At 42.3% G+C, this 23,042-nt stretch overlaps 1 protein-coding gene across 1 annotated transcript in view; it reads right to left on the bottom strand.

Annotated features, from left to right (window-relative positions):
- CHD6 (chromodomain helicase DNA binding protein 6) overlaps positions 1 to 23,042 on the bottom strand; it is a 343,529-nt gene that overhangs the window by 166,019 nt on the left and 154,468 nt on the right. The window contains exon 5 of the mRNA XM_006839290.1: positions 17,793 to 17,942. Within this exon, the coding sequence (XP_006839353.1) occupies positions 17,793 to 17,942 (150 nt within the window). The remainder of the gene's footprint in view (positions 1 to 17,792; positions 17,943 to 23,042) is intronic.

Raw genomic sequence — 23,042 nt, 5'->3', positions numbered from 1 at the left:
AATCTTGATCTCTGCTTTTCTCAAGAGGTCTTGCATTCTATAAATGCTTATGTGAGTGGACTGATGCATTTCTTCTTTCTTCTTTATGAGGTGTCACGGTCAGATGTTTGATCTAGTCTAGGTCGGCCTTGGTGTAAGTCTGGTCCTCAGGCAAGGACTCCTGTGTCTCCTGTGTCAGGCAACTGAGTCACTAGGGGTACGTTGACTTTTAAGCAGTTTTCTCTGGCCCTCTTGTCGATTAAGTTGTTGCCTCTGGCAACAGGCGAGTTCTCTTGTTTACTTCACAGAGGTCTTGCATGGACTGACAGTCAAATAGAGAGGGGTTTACTACAAGTGGGTGTTCCAGGATGGTTGGCACAGCTTAGGAAATGTTACCAGCCACTAGTCAACGTCAGGGTTCAGCTGTGCCAGTTTTTGGTGTAGCTGCTATTCTTCTTCAAGATTTACAGTCAACACCTGAATGAGCTCCTTTCTACTTTCAGGGTTACTCTGGGCTCGGGAAGGGGCACTGAACTCTATTTCTCTTAGTCACTCTATTTATCAACAGCCAGGATTTCTCTGTGCTCACTCTTACTCCGCCTGTCTCTTGCAGTTCTCTTGGCTTTACTGCAGTAATGGCCAGCAAGACTCAAGCTAGATACTGAGTCTGGTGACTTTTTGACTTTACTTGTTTTTCTTCTGCTATTTCTCTATGTTTGTAAACTTTCTCAGCTATTAAAACTAAATCTTGGATACTTCCTGTAACTTCTTTCTAACCTCAGGAGCTGTCTGATTAACAGCTGCTTTAATCTCAGTTGCTTCTGGATCTACAGGAGTATACTTGCAGAAGGCTTTTTGAATCTTTTATAAAAATGCAGCGGGGCTCTCATCTGACTTCTGCTGCACATTTTTTACTTTGGCCAAATTAGTGGACTTTTTGCAGCTACTTTTAGACCTCTCAACAGAGCCTGGCAGTAGGTCTGGAGTCTCTTCTCACCTTCTGTCATGTTGACATTCTAGTCTAGTCGGGACAACGGGAGAAAGGTTCTAATGATGTCAGCATTTGTGGTGAGTTGCTTATTATCACCAGGAACTAATTTCCTGGCCTCTGTCTGGATTCTTTCTCGCTCTTCTGTGGTGAGCTGACAATAATTCTAAAGTCATTTTAACTTTCTAAGTCTTAAACTTTACACTTCTAAACATCTTCTAAACAAAATGAACTCTTCTACTATTTGTCATCTTTTCTTACTTACATACTAGACTCTGTCTGCATGCCTCTCAACTAGCCTGTCATTGGGGTTGTTAAGAGGTTACAGCTTACTCTTTCTTCTCAATTCATCATGCCTTTTTCTCTCAACTTCTCTTCACTGCCTCAAATTCTGGACTTTGTATCTTCTTTCCTTCTCTGATTTACACTCTACAATCTGACTTGAATACTATAATGCCATCGATTTACTTTCTGAGGTCTAGCCTGGTTCTTAGTTTGGAAACTGCTGATTTTGCCTTCTCTTTTATTTTTGTATTCTAACTTATATTAAACTCTTTGAACACAGCCTCACCGGGAGGTTCTTCTTGTCATTCTTTTGCCAATTTTTGTGTTTAGCCTATAAACTTAACCTTGCACTTGATGCAAGGAAGCTCAGCCTTATTCTCAGCTCTGCAGAGAGCAATCTCTCTTTTGCTTGGTGTTCTGGTCTGCCTCTCCTTTTTCCTTCTTTTCTACACTGCTTTCTTTCTTTCTTTTTTTTCTTTCTGCTTCTTTTTACTTACTTCTACTACCTATTCCTAATACTGCTGCTTCTCATCTTTGGACTTCTCTTTGGCTACTATACTCTCATTTTCTACACTTCTCACCTGATTTCTTAGCTTTTGAGGTAAATGTTTTGTTTTGTTTCTTGCATATTTTCACTCTGCTACACAGAAAATTACTCTTATGCCTTACTCCTGTAATGGTCTCTCAGCTACCTTCTGTAAATCACTCAGATGAATTGAATAGTCTTGTCTAGGATCCACTCTCTTCTTGATCTTTCCTCTATGCTGCTTAACAAAATACAGTCTGATTTTCTTCAGCTATATTGCATTGAATTTACACTTTTCATCTCTTTTTCTTGGAACTAGCGCTTTGATTTACGACTCTTCACACTTGACTGAGAGTCTTGATCAGTAGTCATCATTCTAGCTACTTTTTCAGCTACATCTACTTGCTCGCTGTTAACTTTGTCTTCAGTACTTCTCTCTTATCTCTAACTGTCTTGACTTATGCCTCTATAGCTAAACTCAGAAACACTATCTACTCATGCTTCTAATTTCTCTATTGTCTCTTATAATGACTTCTTTCACCCTTCGGAAATGAAGGAGAAACTTCTCCTGCTGGGTGATAGAATGGTACCAGTGAAATGATATTCAAATATTGGTATAGGGTCAGGCAACACTGTGTCACTATTTTGGCTGCACATCACTTTTAACTCTCCGGAGGATTGCTGCCAACATGTAAAAATTACTACTACTGTTCCTATGAACACTAAATACTAATTAAGGGCTGAAGGTGGATACAACAGTGTGGAGAGAGCTAGCCTCTCAAGACACTAGGAGATTCTCTCAGCAACCTTGAGCTTCATTGGGAGCATGACGTGGGTCCTAAAGTACCTGGAACGCGGGGCGAAGACCTAGAGAACACTCACGCTCTGAGATGCCTGCCTTCCCGTCCAATGGGGGACAGACTCTGCTGGCTGTTGGGGGCCACATGTGAGGCTTCTTTGTAAATCAGATATTAATAAACTACATGAATTTTTTTTTTTTGACTACATCAAAGATAACAGAATAAAGTTTTTCACAAGAACAGCAGGGCACTAACATCACATGCTGGAATCTGTAAGGAAATAAAGTTGGTTGTCAAAATGGAGCTAAAGCAAGGCTGAGCAGTTGTCAGCAGAGGACGCAGCTAGGCTTCATCTGGCTCTTTTGGGTTCTGAGGCCAATTGAACTTCACAAAGGCCTTACTGTGGGGTGTTATTTACAGCAGAGACTACTTTGGAAACTAGGTATTGCCTAGATCCAGTTTTTGGTCCATGACTATGGGGGCTAGTCATTACACTAACAAACGGAGATCTATGGAAGACATCACATTGACTTTTGGAGCTTCTTCAAAGCATATGCAGGCCAAAGACCCAGGGAGTAAATTGGAAGTCTCACTAAACTTTCAGGAAGGAAGGTGTATTAGGAAGTTCTCATCATTCACAAGATAAGGATATAGCCTGAACAGGCCTAAGCCACATGGGCAAGGTTTGGCATCGAAGGCAAGATGCAGGAGAGAACATTGCTACGACTTGTACTTACTTAGCTAGTCTTAAACTGCTTCCATGTTGGTGGATAGCTTCTCTAGCTATGAGGAGACAACCCTTTTCTTTTAGCTCCAAGATCTACCCCCACAGTGGAACCTGGTCTTGGTCTGTCTCCTTGCCTTCTGCTTCACAGGGCTGTAGTTAAGATACTGAAAAAACAGTCTTAGTGCCCAGATCAAAGGATAGGACACAGATAGACTCAGGACTTACTCTTAAGATTATATGGCAAAGGAACTTTATCTTGACTCTATATACACACACACACAGGGCGTAGTGGTCATTAATTTGCCTCTGTGTCATTTCTACTAGCTCAGTATTGAGTAAATTATGTGGCAACTGGTCAGAAATGATACTTTTCAACTTTTCAAATGATTCCTGGGTCTTAGATCTTACTAAAAACATTCAGAAACAATTCAATCTGGCAATGTGGGGGAGGGATATGCAGCTGGCTGGCTATCAATCAAGGGCTTAAGTTAGAACAATGCCACTGAGTGTGGAGGTTCACTTGTCTCGGTCTCTCTCTTAACTCTGAAACTGAAGACTCAACTAAGGAAAAGCTAAAGAATGCTCTTTTCTCCTGCACTGGGGGAAGAAAGTTTTCTCTGGAGCACGCAAGTTCGCTCTCTGCACACGCTCTAGTGGGACTGAGGCTTCGGCTACTTCAACAATGAGCTCTGACCTCAGGGCAGGAGGGTAGTCTGCGGCTCTGGTTCTGGGGCAGGAAAATGCTCCGCAGGACTCCGCCGAGCAGGGGGGAGGGAGCTGTACACCCCGCGCTTAGCATTCTTTCACTGACTTTGGCTGCCAACGCCAACACGATGTTGCTCTGCGGAGGGGGGGCAAGGAGGAGGAAGGTGGGCAAGTCAAAGGAGATAGGGCCGGTGGCTTCTCGTCACGCTACACCTACTCGCTGAGTCTGGTTGCTTAGCAGCAGGTGCTGGGGGTGTGTGGGTCTTGAGCGACTTGAGCTCTTTGGCTGCCGGCTGCAGCGGTAACAACAGGCAGGCCATCTTGGCTGGCAGGCAGGCGGATGGGCGCGTGTCCAGGCGGGGTGCGCGCATGGGGAGGGGAGGCACACGCGCGCGGGGTTTGCGGAGGAGCTGATGGACTTCTGCCTATGTGCCAGGACGGCGAAGCGTGCATGCTGGTCCCACCGCGGGGGAGGGGAGGCGCACGCGGGTGGGAGACTCCGGTGAGCGCGCGGGGTCCGCAAAGGAGCTGGCAGACTTCTGCCTATGTGCTGGGACGGCGGGAGCGTGCGTGCCTGAGATGAGTGCGCGCGGGCCTCTCTAATCGAGACCGCTGAGGGGAGCATGCGTGGGACCGTGCGCATGCAGCAGTTGAGCTCGTCATGAAAGGCGCGGGGCATCTTTCTCCTGAGCTCTCTGGCTGCCGGCTGCTAAGCAGATGATACTGGGTGGCGTGCCCCGGCAGCGGAGCGCCGCTCTAGACTGGCTGTAGGGGTGCCGAGAGGCAAGGCTTCCGTGGCCCTGGTTTAAGGGGGGGAGGGGCCCGCCTGGAGGCTCGAGCAGAATCGGTGGAAGGATATAGCTAGAGGCAGGCTGACTAAGGCCGCACTGGAGTCTGGGCGGCAGCTAGAGAGGTACTGCACTCACAGGCAGATTACTGATTCCAGCCTCGGTGACACTCGGACCACTGTAGCCCTCTCTGACCCCAAGACTCCACAGCCAGCGGTGCCTAACTCTCTCCCCCAAGAACTCACACATTTAGAAACAGTCTAAGACTTGAGTTTGATCAGATATACATCAACTTGAGAAGAACATGAGGTTAGGTTGGGTGACGACAGGGGAGTTCACTCTCACTACATTCGCTTACCCATTCACACAATGACAGCACTCCGCCAACCAGGAGGAAGAGTTAAAAAAAAAAAAAAAAAAACCTCACAAGGCAGCAGCTCATGCTGCACCCGCGGGGCGACCCGCTTCGCCTTTCAGATGCACAGACACAGACCTGGGGGCTCTCCGTCCCCCTCCCTTGTAAGAGAGCCAGAACGTCTTCCAAAAATCCTTGCCGGTAGCTTTACGGCACGTCCACCTAGGCTTTTTTCCAGCCTCAGACTGAAACTTGAGCTCACAGAACAACAGACAGACAGACAGAATGGCCACTTATATACACAGACTTACCGGCCGGATGCAACCCTCCGGTTCCGGAGATCCTGGGGGTTTCGGGGATCCCGGACAGGCCCCAAAATGTTATGCCCAAAGTTCGGGGTCCCCAATGACCACCCAGGAGCCGTCACCGATGTAAATACATAAGGGTTCTTTATTCAAGCTTGAGCCAGGTCTCTAACCTTATCCAACGCAGAGGAATAGGGAAAGAGCCCTGAACTTTTGTCTGCAGGGTTTTTGTAGAGTTTTTTAAACAGCTCAGGTTTCTCAGCTTTACAATCTTTGGATTGGTTAACAATTGACAAACTATGAGATGTTACAGTTTAATTGGTCAGGTCTGGTGGTCTTTGTTCTTAGGCTGGGGTAAAGGAAAACGTCTGGCCTCTGGCCTTGAGCTGCCTGGCTATATATTATTTTCTTGGAGCTAGAGCACGTGCTAAAGCTTATATACGAAATGGATTCTTCTCTTTGGTCCTACATTGCTACAAGTCAGCACCTAACAATAACAGATTTGTGAATGAATTATTTCAAATTAATTTAAAAGTACATTTTGTCCATTTATTTCTATAATTTTTAACATAAAATATCATAACATATAAAACAGCATAGTTATTTTTAACATGTAAAATAAATTATTTTAAAGTTGTTTTCTGCTAACTCTAAATATGTGGAGCACATGCAGTGTTTCATTCTGTTGTGCATAGGGTTGCTATGAGTTGGTACCAACTTGATGGCACTTAAACAAAACAACAACAACAAATGAACTCCACTTCCACTATATGAGCTTATACTCTTAATTTTTGGTCATATTTTCCTCCCTCTTCTAATATCCAGTATATTTTATTTTAAAGATATATAAAGCACACTGTAAATAAAAGAATTGTAGTAGCACCAAACAGTATCTTCCACCATAAGTATTTCCTACATTCTGTTACACAGGGCAGAGGGTTGTTTCCCCTGGTCCAGTTGGGGATTTAAGCCAGCTTGGACTGGATTATTGTTAAAATTCAGTCTATCTCTTGTTTTATCCATTCCTCAAATGTTGTTGTCAGGTGCCGTCAAGTCAGAACCAACTCATAGCGACCCCATGCACAGCAGAACGAAACAATGTCCAATCCTGGGCCAACCTCACTACCGCTGCCACACTTGACGCCATCAATGTCACCTGGCTGATCCACCTCGTTGGGGGCCTTCCTCTCTTTCTCTGACCCTCCATCTTACCCAGCATGACATCCTTCTCTAGCGACTATTCCCTCCTGACAATATGTCCAAAGTATGAGAGATGAAGTTTAGCCATCTTGGCCTCCAAGGAGCACTCTGGCTGCACTTCTTCCAAAACAGATCTATTGGTTCTTTTGGCAGCCCATGGCACTTTTAGTATTCTCCTCCAACACCACAATTATTGAGAATACCATGGCTTGGGTCAGGCGCACCTTAGTCCTTAAGCTGACATCCTTGCTCTACACTTTAAAAAGTTCCTGTGCAGCAGATTTGCCCAATGCAATATGTTGTCTGATCTCTTGACTGCTGCTTCCGTGAATATTGATAGTTGATCCAAGAATATGCAAAATCAGTGACTGAGAGTCTAAAACATCTTTGTTGCTTTCTAGACAGTTTGATGTACTTAAAACTATGATTTTTGCAATTTGACCTTTTAAAAATATGTATAGTGTTAGCCTTGCCACGACCTGGACAGTTTACCTGAAACTGGAAATCCTCTCATATTAACTCTTAAAATTGGCATTCCCAAAAGGGTTCTCTTTGAGTCTTCTCTTTTCTACCTATACTCAATTCATTCTCTAAGCGATCTCAGCCAGTCTCATAGACTTATGTACTGGCTACATTTCTGATGTCTACCAAATGGATACATTCAGCCCAGATATACACACACACACACACACACACACACACACACAATTGGTACATTGATTATCTCCACTTCAATATGTAGTAGCTATTTCAAACATAAAGTGTACAAGAAACTCACATTTCCTAGCCAATCTCTGACCTCTATCTCTTCTATATATTGTCTTCCCAAGCTTGTTAGCATTATCCTTTCATCAGTGATGATTATCTTCTCTACCCAACCCCAAAACTAAAATGTGCACTCCTGACTAACAACCAGGCATTCATACACTGAATGGAATAATGTTCTCTTCCTTACTGAATTGCTTAAAATAATTCTCCTATTATTCCTAACATGAACAGATAAAAATGGTCTGATGCTGATACTCTAACTGCTATTCAAAGTATTTTACCCAGATCAAATCTTAGGAAATTATAATATTTGGATGAAAAAGGCACAGAACTTTACTCTAAATATTGAAAGAATGAAGTTCTTAAAACTATTCATTATAAAAATATTTCAAGTGAGAATTAAGGAAATGGCAACAAAATTTCTATTTATATTTGGACACTGGTTAAAGTATGGGAGTAAACACTGGTGTTAAAAAACAATGTATACTCAGAATACTAAAAAAAATTTTAATTCTATCTCAATAAAAGGAAAAGCAAGTAACATTTGCAAAATTCACAGCAAAGTAGGATGGGAATGCTGGAAGATCAGGATCTTTTTTTCTAAATAGAGATTGTGCATAAGCATGATCATGTGTGTATAAACATGCAGTGTATACAGATACACACAGACATAAACTAAAGCTTCTTGCCAAAGGCACTTCCACAATTGCCATCTGTTCTTAACTACTTGGAATTTTCTCAAATTATCCTTCAAAAGAGACCAGTTTAAGTCAGCCACTTTTAAATCAGAGAATTCACATCATTAAAAAAAAAAAATTTCCTTTACGGAAAATTTCAAACATTTTCAGCAATCACCTCATTTACTTCTAGCTTGCAAGCCAACAAGGGGGTTCTAGTAAGAGAAAACTGCTTTCTACATTGACAAGCTTACGTCAGTCGTGTCTCACATCATGTCCATTCTGGAGGGTTTTATACTCACCAGAGAAGACAAATACACCTGTTTGCCTTAGACATGTTCCAGCATGAACACTAAGTGGCATACTGCTGCCTCTGTGTGCTAATCAAGTCAGTTTCAACTCTTATGAGTTGAAACCCTGTATATGTTTTCCGAGGCTGAAAAGCTTTACAGGAACAGAAAACCACATCTTCCCCTACAGAGCAGCAGAAGGACTCGAATTGCTGACCCTGAGGTTAGCAGTCCAATACACTATCAAGGCTCCACAATAACTACAGAACCAGTGAGAATTCAGAAAACAACAACAGCTTGGACTTCAGGCAAGGCTCCTAGGAGGGCAGCAAAGAGGAGGGTCAGGAACAATGGACCAGAATGAAAGCACTCAAGTATAGGAAGCACAACACACCTATGTAATACCAAGGAGCCAGTCTTAACAGAAATATTACTGCACACAAAGAGGAGGGGAAATAAATGAGATGAATTAGAGTGTGGCCATGTATCAGTTTTTAATCCAAGCAGCTATTTTCATCTAATATAGAAAGAAGTTAAGATGTAGCCACAGATTCTTAGGAGACAGCAGTACTGTGGAAAACTGAATATGGAAATGGATTTGAGAGGACAGATACTTGTAGCAGGAAACTGGAAAAGTTCTTACAGCAATAATTTGAATACTAGCCTTAACACTGATGGTGGCAGGAGAAACCCAGAGGATACATATACAGGAGACAACCTGAAGAAAACCCAGTATGGGATTTGATGGCTGTAGTCAATGAAGAAATGGAAGCGTGAAAACCTCATTTACTCTGGCTGAGTGGGTAAGAGATGGTGGAAGGCCAGAACTACTGTACCGGTTCTGAGTAACAGAGCTGGTACAAGGTTATAGACCACTGCCAAACATTTCCTGAAATATCTTTAAGAAAGGGGTCCTTGGGACAAATGCCTGAAGTAGGATGATGATGAATGCCACAGCAAAAATAGGCCTTCAATTAAAAAAATGGAGCAAACAAGATCCTTAAGGGAAAGAAAATAATCTTTCTTGCCTCACTAATCCAAGTATGAAATTATACTTGTTTCACATAGTAGAATCTAAGTATTTTATTCATTTATCAAGGAATCCTGATGGTGTAGCGGGTTATACAGGTGATAACACTGAATCCACCAGCCACTGCCTAGAAGAAAGATGAAGTTTTCTGCTCCTGTAAAGATTTACGGCCTCGGAAACTGTATCTAGGGTCACAACGAGTCATAACTGATGAAGGCACACAGTCAAGTCAAGTAAGTATATAACTGTTATGGACTGAATTGTGACCCCCCCAAAAAGTGTGTTATAAATCCTAGCCAGTCTGAATCTATCAGCTGTCCCTTGGGAGACATATGTGAACGTCAGTTTCCATAAATATTTACAACCTGAGAAACTCTATAAGGCTGTTCTATTCTGTCCTTTAGGATCTTTATGAGTCAGAATCAATTCAAAGGCTAAAGGGTTGGATTTGAATTATAATTTTAGTTATAATCCCACTTGGGAATGGGTTTTTGTTGTTATGATAACAGGACAGTATTAGCATAGATATAAAAGAGCAGATTAAGCAAGCAAACATGGGAAGACTCAGAACACATGATTGCTAAGGATCCTAAGAATAGACTCTAAAAAGAGACAAAAGCTGACAGAGAGAGAGAGCGCGTGCCTTTCCCTAGAATTTGACACACTGAGTTCATTTTTCCAGACTTCCAAACTATGAAAAACTAAAAATTTCTGTGTGTTCAAGCCACCTGTCTATGGTACATATATTCTAGCGGTGGTGGTGGTGTGCCACTGAGTTGATTTCGACTCAAAACAACCCTATATATGGTTTCAAGATTGTCAGTCTTTAACCGAAGAGCAACTGATGGATTCAAACTACTGACTTTACATTTAGAAGCCCAGTTTATATTCCACTACGATACTAGGGTTCCTTTTCTGTTACGGTAGCACTAGAAAACGAAAACAGAATTTGGTACTAAGGAGTGGAGTGCTGTTCTAACAAATACCTAAACTGTAGAAGTAGATTTAGAATTGATGTGTTTCATAGTAAGACCCTAGAGTTTGCCTTGAAAATAAGGGTGATTCTGATGAATGCTCACAAGAATTAAGAGCTGTGTTGAGAATTTCTATGGCAATGAAATGAAATGTGGATGTTAAATGTGCTTTTGATGATACTTTAAAAGTAAATGATGAACAAGTGATTAGACACGGGCAGAGGACGATGCTTTTTAAGCATTAACAAAGCGCTTGCATACATTATGTTCAAATGTTTGGGGCAAGGTGAAACTTTCAAGTAATGAACTTGAATACTTGTCTGAAGAGATTTCTAAGCGAGATCTTAAAAGGGCAACATGATTTCTTCTTGCTGCTTACAGCAGAATGCAGGAGGAAGAGATGGACTTAGAAGTGAATTGTGTGGCCACAGAGGACTAGAGTGGAGAGTGAAGCGTCTGGCTGATAAGAAGAGAGGGCATATACACAAGGAACACCCACATTTGCAGATAATACCCACTTGACCTGGCTTCAATGACTGGATGATCAGAGCTCAACTAGAAGAAGAAAAGAAGAGGAAAAAGAAAAGAGTAATCTGATACAATTTGATGAACTTGACCTACACCTATAGATGCAGTAGCTCAAAAGAGGGAACAAATCTTTACAGCAAGGATCATTCCCACCCCCTCCATACACAGAGTAGACAGGGATGGGCAACTTGGACATTTGCTGGGGACAGCATACGCAGACCCTGGGTTGATCAGTGGCCCTCCTCAGGACTGCAAGCCATGGACCCTGAGGGCCAAGGAAGTGACCTCCTGATGTCCTGGGTTCATTGGTTTTTGCGAACTTACTGGTTGGCTACCTCTGTATAATTTTCTTTGGTCGTAATATTGTTCATTCTATGCTTCTAACTCCAGTAATTGTAGCTTCTGAGAAAATGGTTTCTTTTACAATGCCTCTCTTAATGCCTCCACTGTGTTGGCAGTGCGTGGAGTCCTGGGAACAAATCTTTCTGAGGAACAAGCAATAGCCACCTGGGATGGAAGTCAGAACTGCTCCTTATTTGATTATTCAGTTATGTTTGATATCCATGAACAATAATGGGTTTGAAACCCCTTTTTAGTCAGCTGAGGCAGTACAAGTTTCCTCATATAATTCAGAAAGGCCAGGAACAGGTATATTGGGAATATGAGAAAAGGTTTTTAGAGAAAAACTGCCCAAGGTTTGTAAATAAAGTGGAATGGTAAATTCTGGGAATGTTGGATTAGAGGATAACAGTGGCAGCCCCATTAAACTGCCTCTGAATATAATCAGTTTAACCCAGATGCTCTCCTTCCTCCTGAAAGTATATAGAAATGTGATAATTGAAAACAATGTAGCATTTTAGATATAGATAAATGAAGCCCGGTGCCTGAGATCTTGCTCACAAACAAAAGTTTGCAAAGTGTACAGAGACAGCTTGGCTCCTTTCAGGAAGCTTGCTTTATGTTAAGTATCCTTGAGAAACCGTACACCGCTGCTCTAGATCATTTAAGCCTAAAAGTTAATATATAACAGCTTGATTGAATCTTTTTTCTGTAAAAATAAAGATGTTAGATTGTTAAGAAAAACTATGAAAATATTTTAAAAGTTGTTCTTGTGAATCATTATGTCCTGTTTTGAATGATTAATCACATTTCAGTTCCATAGCCTGTCTTATCTAAAGAATTACATCCTCCCTTTGTAACACATCCCTCCCTAAAAAAAGAGAATAAAAGACTGAGATAGAGTGAGTTCTGCGTCCAATGCTAGGCAATATGTTTGCAGATCTGCCTACCTGCCAGCTTGCATCATATCTGTGTTTCTGTCTTCTTTGTATATATTTCATCTCTCTCTTTCTCTATCCCTTTTGCCGCCAGATCTCCCTTCTTCATGACACCCACACTTCCTTGTAGAGGCTGGAATCCGACATAGGACCTCGACAGAGATTGGCTACCCAAAGTGGGGGAGCTACAAAGGCAAGAAGTGACTGGCTTACAAGCTTTCAAGAAGGAACCTACATCCAGAGGGCATGGAGGAAGGTAAGACTTTCTACTCAGTAGTATCCAATCTGTCTAGGCAGGGCTGATGAAAGGAAATGCAGATAAGTCTCTTGTGATACAATAGTGAATAACCGTTATCAGGACTGATTGTGAGGGTTGGAAATGTAAAGGCAGATGTTTTGTAACAAGGAGGGGAGTGATTAACTTTGCAGTCTAGGAGCAGAGGTCCCTGGGAGAAGAGCAGAGAGCGGGACCCTACCCAGAGAAGCAGTGATGACAGAGATGGAGGCAGACACAATGACGTGAAGAAAAGCAGCTGAGGACTTTAGACCCAGAGAGGGAGAGGGGCTGTGGGCTGACAACCTGGGAGCAGGCTTTTAGTATATACCCTTTGGTTGGTTGATGATGCATGGAGGGGATTGTAACCAAGGCAATGAAATGATGTAAGATAGGATGAATATAAAACTAATGTTCTGCCATGTAAACTATCACATAATTCACAAAAAAACATTAAAAAAAAAAAAAAGTGAATTGTGCAAAACAAAACTGAAACTTAAAAGATTCAGAAAATTCTATTGTACAAACTAAGGACATGTGCCCTAGAACGCTCAACAAGAACTTGGTGACTCAATCTTTTGTTAAAGGGCATAAGCCTGTGACTGATGGATCTAGTCAACAACCAAACCAAAGAATCTTCCAGCTTAGGCTGAATGAAAAAAGACTGCATAATACGAAGGAAAGCTGAATTGGCAAGAAACTGGCCAATGGAGCGACTTGTTCCAAACATCTGTTGGCCTCCAAGAAAAGGACCATCACTAGAGCAGTTCAAGGGACAGGAGAATGGAGACTGCCATGGCTCAACAGGTGGATCGCTACTCAGACAGTCTAGAATGTTATTGTTTTTAAGTGCTGTCAAGTTAGTTCTGACTCATAGTCATCCTGTATAAGGATTCTAAGGAGTGGCTGGTGGGGCTGAATCTCCAACTTGCAGTTAGTAGTCTAATGTTTATCCTACAGTGCCAAATCAGGACTCCACCCAAGGTCAAGGGAACAGAGTTGCATCTCCATGGACCTGGAAGGTGGAACTGAAACCCAGGGCTTCCACTTAGAATCCAGAGAGCATGACCAGCACCCACAGTCTGGAAGGCAAGGCCACTGCCCAAATGTCCTAAAGAATAGAGGATTATTCTCAAGCCTTTAGAGCTAGTGCAGTTTGTACTCCTGAGTTTTGACTTTGCTTGGTGTCGACTGTACACACTTTTCCTCTAACTTCTCCCATTTATAATAGAACTGTCTACCTTGTGCCTGGGTCCACAATTGCACTTTGGAAGCAGATAACTTGCAGTTTCGATTTCACAGGTTCACAGATGAAGAGGAATTTATCCCAGGATGGAATAGGCCTAATGTCTTATCTATATTTGATTTAGATGATTCAGAAGATGAGATTTTAGACTTGGAACTGATTTAAGACTTTGGTAATAATGAGATGGGATGAGTGTGTTTTGTATGAAGTAAGGATATACGTTTTCAGAGACCAAAGGAAGGAATGCTATGGAATGAACTGTGTCCTAACTCCTATACCTGAACTATTGCCCCATTGGAGAATGCGTTTTCTTTACCATTAGTATAGGGGATGTCTTAAATTAGTCTCTTTTGGTAACTAAAAGCAAGCAAACACAGAGGGGAAGGTACATGACACATGACTATCAAGGAACCTAAGAACAGAAGCTCAAAAGAAACATGGGCCATCCCCCAGAGACAACAAAGAGAGCCTTCTCTCCTAGAGCTGGTGTCCTGATTTTGGACTTTAGCCTCCTAAACTGTGAGAAAATAAATTTCTGGTTGTAAAAGTCAGTCACTGGTAGTATTTCTGTTATAGCAGTACTAGATAACTAAGACAAGTGCCATCTAGTTGGTTCCAACTCATAGTGATCCTATGTAAGGTATCCCAGAGATCAGCTGGTGTGTTTGAACCACCAACCTTGTGGCTCAGTGCTTATACTCCAGCACCACACTTACGTTAGGTGCTGCTGTGAAAATGATAAATTTAAAAGTGATGCTCGTACTCCCAAAGTTTATAATCTAAGAGAACAATCAAGAGTAGTATTTTAAAAAGTAGCAGAGGCACTGACAAATCAGAATAGATGCAGGATGTGGTGGTGCCATGAGTTAAGCATTGGGCTGCTAACCTGCTGGCAGGAAGATTGGCAGCTTGAACCCGTCAGCTACCCTGCATGAGAAAGCAGTCTGTTTCTGTGAAGAGTCACACCCTCAGAAACTTTACGGAGCAGTTTGACTCCATCCTATAAGGGCACTATGAATCGGAACCGATTCAACAGCAGTGAGTTAGCGGGTGGGTGAACAACTGGTGGTACTGCGCAAAGGCAACAGCTAACCCTTGATTCGGAGAATAAAAACTACAACAACAGTAACAGCCCTAAGAAATGGAAGATGAGAAGCACCCTAACTAAGGTTTCGCCTAAATGGTTCCTTGAGAACTCATGTTAAATTTATTTTACAGATATTCACACATGTTTGAGAGATGCACAGGTAAAACAAACAAACAACAAATATGCAATCATAAAACAGTCATGGATTAGGAGAAGGAAACAAAGTAAGTAGGCAGGTCATGCGCAAAGACACAGAATGAGGCACAGCAGTTGAAGCCTCATTCCAACTAAAGGCCTTTTGTTCTACGGGCAAAGTCATACAAGAGATCCAAATTGTAGAAGATATGAAACTTCAACAGCCTTGTCAAAGTTTGTACCAGACACCACTATACTATCAGTATGAAGAAGAATATAGAAGCAAAGAGCCAGTTAGGATTGAAACTTACTCTTAGATTCTGATTCCCACACCCAAGTCAGGGGCTATCATCTAGTTTCTAAAAGCAGGGCTGCACTAATATGCCAGTTTTGATTTAGAATAAATTATGTGTAAAGATGTTTTTAGCAACTCATCACTAGGTAATCAATGCTGAGGTTGCATTCTAGGGCTGGGATAGAGGCCAACAGTCACAGAATTGAGCTGAACAAGCTGAAAAGACAGTGCACAGTACACAGAGGGGTGGCAGTGATGACTCCACAGCCCTCTCTGTCCCAAGCCAATGCAACCAAAAAGGCAGCCTCAGCCCAGCCAGAGAAGGACATATGAAAAAGTCTTTTCTTCAACTGCTTTTCTGGACAATTGGACTGCCTTGGATGCTAGATGAGATCCACTACGGCTTTGTGTTACCTGGATATCTGTTGAAACTTCACCAGGAAACCCAATACATAAAACAGACGCGAGTGGAACAGTTTTGGTTCTGCAGCTGCCATAGCACCAATCTGAAAATCACTCAATAGGCCAATCAATCTCTCCAGTCCCTTCACAGACTGCCTACCGGCCCAGCAGGCAAGTCAAGCTTTTGGCAGAGAGGCCAGACCAAGGTTGCTTCTCTGAACGTTAAACCTTCTTCTTTCTTAAATTAAGTAAAAAAAAATTTGAGGTATAATTAACGCAAATTCAGATCCTATCTTATGTTGCACCATATAGAAACCATCTCCACATTCTATTCTTGTGGGCAGGGAAAACCCTTGTTAAGATACATATAATTTCCTGACTTGTGAAAAAATCAGATCAGCTGCCTGAACTTCAGGTACCAGGTGAGAAATCATAATAACAACTGATATATGGAGCTCTGGTAGCGTAGTGGTTACGAATAGGGCTGCGAACCTTAAGGTCAGCGGTTCGAAACTACCAGCTGCTCCGCGGGAGAAAGATGAGGCTTTCTGCTTCCGTAAAGATTTACAGCCTCGGAAACCCTGTACAGGGTCGCTATGGGTCCGACGTGACTCGATGGCACTTAACAACAACAACAACAATATGGTTAATGGTGTAGGCTAAATAATTAGTAGGATAAAATAAAATCCCTTAACTACCAAACCAACCATACAATCCCCAAGGGAGCAAAACCCATTCTAAAGCAATACAACCCTATCACATCAAGGCAGTCTTGAATTGGCCATTGCTGGAAGAGTAATGCAGGGACAATACTTCAAATTAACATTCCTACGATGCATTATATTCATTAATGGGGTAACCCTTAGCAGAGAGATACGGAAATCAACTCTTCTGTACTAGTCACTGATTTCTGTAGCTAGATACTCTACCACCAGGGACTGTTCTGTGCCTTAGGTTCCTGATTATTAAAATTGGAACAATAACCCTGCTCCTACTTACTTCCCATGCAAGCAAGAGTGAAAGGATAGGTGAAATCATTAAGTTGAAGAACAGGTGCTTTAAGAAGATAACGTATTGTCAGCTACAGGAAGACGTGTCCAGAAGTGTCCAGGAGGAAGGACATGTATCTGTGCTGCTGCCGCTCACACACACAGCATGAATTCTGCCAAGTCAGTGACAGTGACTACGAAAACAGACAGCCTGTGTCCCAGAATGTGCTGCTGCCAACAATAGCCCTCCCACACGCACAGCCTGCTGCTGCTTTTGCTCGCAATTTCTTTTTTCTATGCTCCTTGGCACAGCTCTTTCTAGTATTTGTGTTTCAGGTCCTAGAGAGAGTCCCCTTCCTCCTGGACACTGCTGCCAATGGAAATTCCTATATGCAACCTGGACATCCTACTTCTCTGCCTGAGCCCATCTACCCTTCATCCAAGCTACAGTACGCAGACCAAGGTCTTTAGCTGATCTGCAAAGTCCTGCACAGTCTGACTCTTCCTACCACTTAGCCTTAAATTCTCATCACCATGAGACAGGAGATCAAATTAGACCCCACAGTCCAGCCATGCTCAGCTATTTGTCATACCACATACCTTTCAAAGTCTGAGACCTTAGCTCTTGTCAAAAATGTTCCTCTTAAACCCTTGCCCCTGATGTCTCTGAATTCCCTTTGCTGTACACTCCTTCCGGGTAGCCACTGTATTCTAGCACATACTTCTAGAGCTGTATTTACCAATCACTGGTATGAGGGTGGAGATCTACTTTAGACAGGAGAGCCGGGAAAGAGAGTCTAAGGAGACGCCATTTTAGATGACACCAAAACAATAGAAACCAATCATGCAAAACATGTGAAGAAGATTCCAGGCAGAAGAACAACACAGCAAAAAGCATGTAGGTGGGAAAGAACTATTATTTCAAGGCATTAAAGACAGCCAGTGTGTCTAGAGAGCAATATATTTGATTAAAAAAGAGAGAATGTGATTGTAGGGGTGCTGCTGCCACAGTAAGAAATCTTTTACTCTTACTATTAGAAGGCTATACGGAGCACCAAACTGACTCTCATTAAAGATATGCTTTAATGAGAATCACAGAACACAGTCAAGTGGGCCCCAAATGACTGTCATGTCATGATCAATACCCTCAAACAAGGCATACCTCCGCCTGCCAAGCCAGTGTAGAAGCCGAGAGGGCAGATGTCCGGCCAGCTCCAAGAACAGCAATTGTTTCCCCATCATCATCCACCACCTTGAAGTCCAGATCCTCATTGTATTTTCTGCGCTTCACTTGTCGTCCGGAACGTCGTTTCTGCAGGGCAAACACATGCCCATCAGAGAGGAGTTCTGAGGCAAAGGCAAAGCTTGCGGAAAAGTACTCGCACCACCATTTACTAACCTGCAAAGGAGTATTTTCTCACTTTATAAGAGGAATCTCTCTTAAGCACAACTCATTACAGAACTAAATTCACTGGAAGTGAAATGTAGCTGAAGGAAGCATTTAAAACCCGCTACCCAGACTTCTTCCAGTAGTCTCTAAGAAGGTCCTCCACAGTACTCAGTGAGCTATGTTTTAATTCATCAATGACAGTAACCTTTCCCCTCATTTCTATCAGAAGTTTGTACTGAGTAAAACAGCGGTGGGGGTTTAACGCTACCATCTTTAAAACTCAGCTCTAGCTGGAAGCTAAGAATTGGAAAATAATATGCCAGGGTTTTCTCTCTGTTTTTGTGCCTTTGTCTGAAGACACCGTACCTACCACGTACTCCTAAAATTGTAATTTTAGAAGCCAGTTATCAATTTTATTAGGACTTACTTGAGACTCTCATAACAGCCCTGGAATACAGGGAGACATCATAAGTGGGCAAAGTCGATCTAAAGACTCATTTATAATTAAGTAGCATGTGACCTTTTAGAGCAAGAACATTAACAACAAAGCAGCTCAACAGCTTTCTTCAAACAGAAAACCACATGGTTTATAAGAGGTATTCATCAGATCCCAGCAATAGAAACACTTTACAATCTTTCACCAGCTAGATCACTAGCAAATACTTATATCTTAAAAGCAAAACCTTATTTTTTTTCCTTGTAAAGAAACTTCCAGAACCTCTTCTCTCCATTCCTATCATTTCTTCATTATCACTTCTATGACATTTTTTTTTCTTTAAATGCCTGCCCCACCCCGTCAGCACACAGACCCTCTCCCTCTCTGGGTCTAAAGTCCTCAGTGGATTCATTTCTCCACATCATCATCTCTACCTCCATCTCTGGCATCACTGCTTCTCTGGGTAGGGTCCCGCGCTCTACTCTTCTCCCTTGATGGTCCCAGGGACCTCTGCTCCTAGACTGCAAAGTTAATCACTCCCCTCCTTGCTACAAAACGTCTACCTTTACATTTCCAACCCTCACAATCAGTCTTGATAACAATTATTCACCATTGTATCAGAAGAGACCTACCTTCATTTCCTTTCATCAGCCCTGACTAGACAGATTGGATACTACTGAGTGGAAAGTCTACCCTCCTCGATGCCCTCTGGATGTAGGTTCCCTCTTGAAAGCTTGTAAGCCAGTCACTTCTTGCCTTTGTAGCTCCTCCATTTTGGGTAGCCAATGTCCAAGTTGCCCATCCCTGTCTACTCTGTGTATGGAGGGGGTGGGAATGATCTTTGCTGTAAAGATTTGTTCCCTCTTTTGAGCTATGGCATACATTTGTTGTTGTCAGGTGCCATCAAGTCAGAACCGACCCATAGCAACCCCATGCACAGCAGAACGAAACAATGTCAGATCCTGGGCCAACCTCACTACCGCTGCCACACTTCATCAATGATGCCACCTGGCTAATCCATTTCGTTAGGGGTCTTCCTCTTTTTCTCTGACCCTCCACCTTACCCAGCATGACATTCTTCCCCAGCGAATATTCCCTCCCGACTGTTCCCTCCAGACAATATGCCAAAGTATGAGAGAAGCTTAGCCATCTTGATCTCCAAGGAGCACTCTGGCTGCACTTCTTCCAAAACAGATCTATTGGTTCTTTTGGTAGTCTATGGCACTTTCAGTATTCTCCAACACCACAACTCAAAGGCATCAATTCTTTTACGATCTTCCTTATTCACTGTCCAGCTTTCGCATCCATATGAGGTTATTGAAAATACCATGGCTTGGGTCAGGTGCACCTTAGTCCTCAAGCTGACATCTCTGTTCTTCAATACTTTAAAAAGTTCCTGTGCAGCAGATTTGCCCAATGCAATACGTCGTCTGATCTCTTGACTGCTACTTCCACGAGTGTTCATAGCATCCATAGGTGTAGGTCAAGTTCATCAAATTGTATCAGAATACTCCTTTTGTCCTCTTCTTTCTTCTTCTAGTTGAGCCTGGATCATCCAGTCATTAAAGCCAGGTCAAGTGGGTATTATCTGCAAGTGTGGGTGTTCTTGTGCAGATGCCTTCTCCTCTTATCCTCTGTGGCTATATCACTGACTCTGGGTCAAAGAGTTCCCAGTTCTGGCCACACTGCTGGCCAACCAGGTCTTCCTCCAGTTTCACAGGAGTCTACTGAACATTGTAGGGCTTAGCTCACAGCTTCATTGCTGTTTTACCCTCACTTCCCCTTATTGGTGACAAACTTGGGCACCAATCAGAGCGTGTATTCCTATTGAGTCTTAGTCTTGGAAGGGGGTTTGCTCTGAGGGGACCCGACCACTTGCCTTGATGTCTCCTGGGTGAGCAACTTGCTTGTTCTTGTAGTAATCCGTCGGACTGCTGTTATTGTTTTGTATTTTTCCTGTTAGTCTTTCTTTCAAGAAGTATCTTCTGTTCTTCTAGCCAATTCAGGCTGGTCTGCGCGTCCTTTCAAGTGGGAATTTCCCACCTCTGAAGATTCTGGATGTGGTTTAGGATTCCACCTATGGTCTTATGTAATGCAGAGGCTCCACAGGGAAGCCTACTTCACTGGGCACATTGTAGCCCCATTTTAGGTATTCCAATCAGTTTTAGGCAAAAGACAGACTTACAAGTTTTCTATGGTGATATTTCTAGCTACTCCTACCCTCCCCCAAATGTCTATTTTATAATGGTATGCCAGGGAAACCGAGACTCAAAAGACATCCAAGCACCTTAACGTTATTTCCCCCCTTTTCCCCATTCCAACCATGTCTCAATCCCTATATCCCAGAGCCCTGTTGTTCTAAGGTTGTGCATGCATACATCATTATTTACCTCTGTTCCACTTAGCCAATGCAAAACTGCCTAAATGTTCTCTCATCTTCTTTGTTCTTCCATTTCCCTCCCCCATTCTTGTATACTGCCCCCCTCCCCAGCACCCAAATTATCCTGTGTCTATTCCTTGCCCTGTGCTCCACCTTTCCCTTCCTCCCTTCACCTCACTCCTCACATCCCAGCAAAGAATTCCCCCTCTTTAGTAATGTGTTCTTTTTCTTAGTATTTTACAGTACTGGTCCCTATGCAGTATTTCTCCTTTTGTGACTAATTTCACCCAACATAGTGTCCTCAAGGTTCATACATGTTATGTGGTGGCTTGCAGCTTCCTTTTTATTCTTCAAGGTCGCATAATATTCCATTGTGTGTATTTACCACAGTTTCTTTATCCATTCTTCAGTTGATGGGCACTTTGGCTGTCTGCATATTTTTGCTATTGTAAATAGTGGTACTATGAACATTGGTGTGCATAGACCTACTCATGTTATGGCTCATATTTCCTGTTGGTAAATATCAAGTAGAGGAATTGCTGAATAAGGTATTTCTATTTCCAACCTTCTGAGGAAGCGCCATTTTGCTTTCCAGAGAGGTTGGACCATTTTGCAGTCCCACCAGCAATGAAGGAGTGTCCCAGTCTCGCCACATCCCTGCCAGCATTTATCGTCCTCTACTTTTTTCATCTTTGCTGTTATTGCTGGTGTGAGATGATATCTCATTGTTGTTTTGATTTGCATCTCTCTAATGGCTAGTGATTGTGAACATTTCTTCGTATGTTTGTTGGTTGACTGGATCTCCTCCTTGGTGAAGTGTCTGTTCATGTCCTGTGCCCATTTTTTAATTGGGTTATTTGTCTTTTTCTTATAGAGGTGTTGCAGTGTCCTATATATTTTCGAAATGAGTCCCTTATTTGATGTGCCGTTGCAAAAGATTTTTTTACATTCTGTGGGTTTCCTTTTTACTCTTCTGATGCACGTAAGTTTTTAATATGTCCCAACCATCTATTTTGTCTTCTTTTGTTTGTATAGTTTTCAAAATGTTTGATAGTCTGTATATTCCCTGAATTAAGTGCCCTAACATTTGTCCCGAGTTTTTCATTGATGGCCTTAATAATTCTGGGATTCACATTTAGGTGTTTAATCCATGTTAAATTGGTTTTTGTATAAGGTGTGAGGTGAAGGTCTTGTTTCAGTCTTTTGCATATCGCTTTTCAGTTCTGTCAGCACCATCTGTTGAAAAGACTATCACCTCCCCATGTGATATATCTGTTTTGTCAAAAATCAGATGGCTGTATGTACATGGCTTAATTTCTGGGTTCTCGATTGTGTTCCATTGATCTATGTATCTTTCATTGTACCAGTACCAAGCTGTTTTGACCACTGTAGCCGTGTAGTAAATTTTGGAGTCGGGGAGTGAGAGGTTTCCAACCTTATTCTTCTTCTTAAGCAGTGCTTTGCCTATCCTGGGTCTCTTTCTTTTCCATATAGTTTGTAATTGTTTCTTCCATCTCTTTGAAGGATGCTGTTTGATTCTAGATTGGGATTGCATCATATGTATAAATTTCTTTGGACAGTATTGACATTTTCACAATGTTAAGTCTTCCTATCCAGGAACATGGTACATTTTTCCAATTTTGTAGTAGTGTTTTGTAGTTTTCTTTGTATAAGACCTTTGTTTCTCTGGTTACATGTATTCCTAGATATTTCATCCTTTGGGTGGCTATTGTAAATGGTATTGTTTTCCTAATGTTCTTTCCAATGCTGTTGTTTTTGGTATGGAGGAATCCAACTGATTTTTGTATGTTGATCTTATATCGTGCCACTTTGCTGCATGTTCCAATGAGGTCTAGTAGCCTTTTTACCAAGTCTTTGGGGTTTTCTATTTATAGGATCATATTGTCTGCAAATAGGGAGCATTTTACTTCCTCTTTGCCAATTTGGATGCCTTTAATTTCCCTGTCTTGCCATATAGCACTTGCTAAGACTTCCAGCAAAATATGGGTGGTGACAAAGGGTATCCTTGTCTGGTTCCTGTTTTCAGAGGGAAGGCTTTCAGTTTCTCTCCATTGAGAGTATTGTAGGCTGTTGGTTTTGTATATATGCTCTTTATTATGTTGAGGAATTTCCCTTCAATTCCTATTTTGTTGAGTGTTTTTATCAGGAATGGATGTTGGATTTGTCAAATGCCTTTTCTGCATCA

This window comes from Chrysochloris asiatica, unplaced genomic scaffold (genome assembly GCF_000296735.1).
Source record: "Chrysochloris asiatica unplaced genomic scaffold, ChrAsi1.0 scaffold00023, whole genome shotgun sequence".
NCBI classification, from domain to species: Eukaryota; Metazoa; Chordata; class Mammalia; order Afrosoricida; family Chrysochloridae; genus Chrysochloris; species Chrysochloris asiatica.
This window is presented reverse-complemented; position numbering and strand designations above follow the sequence as displayed.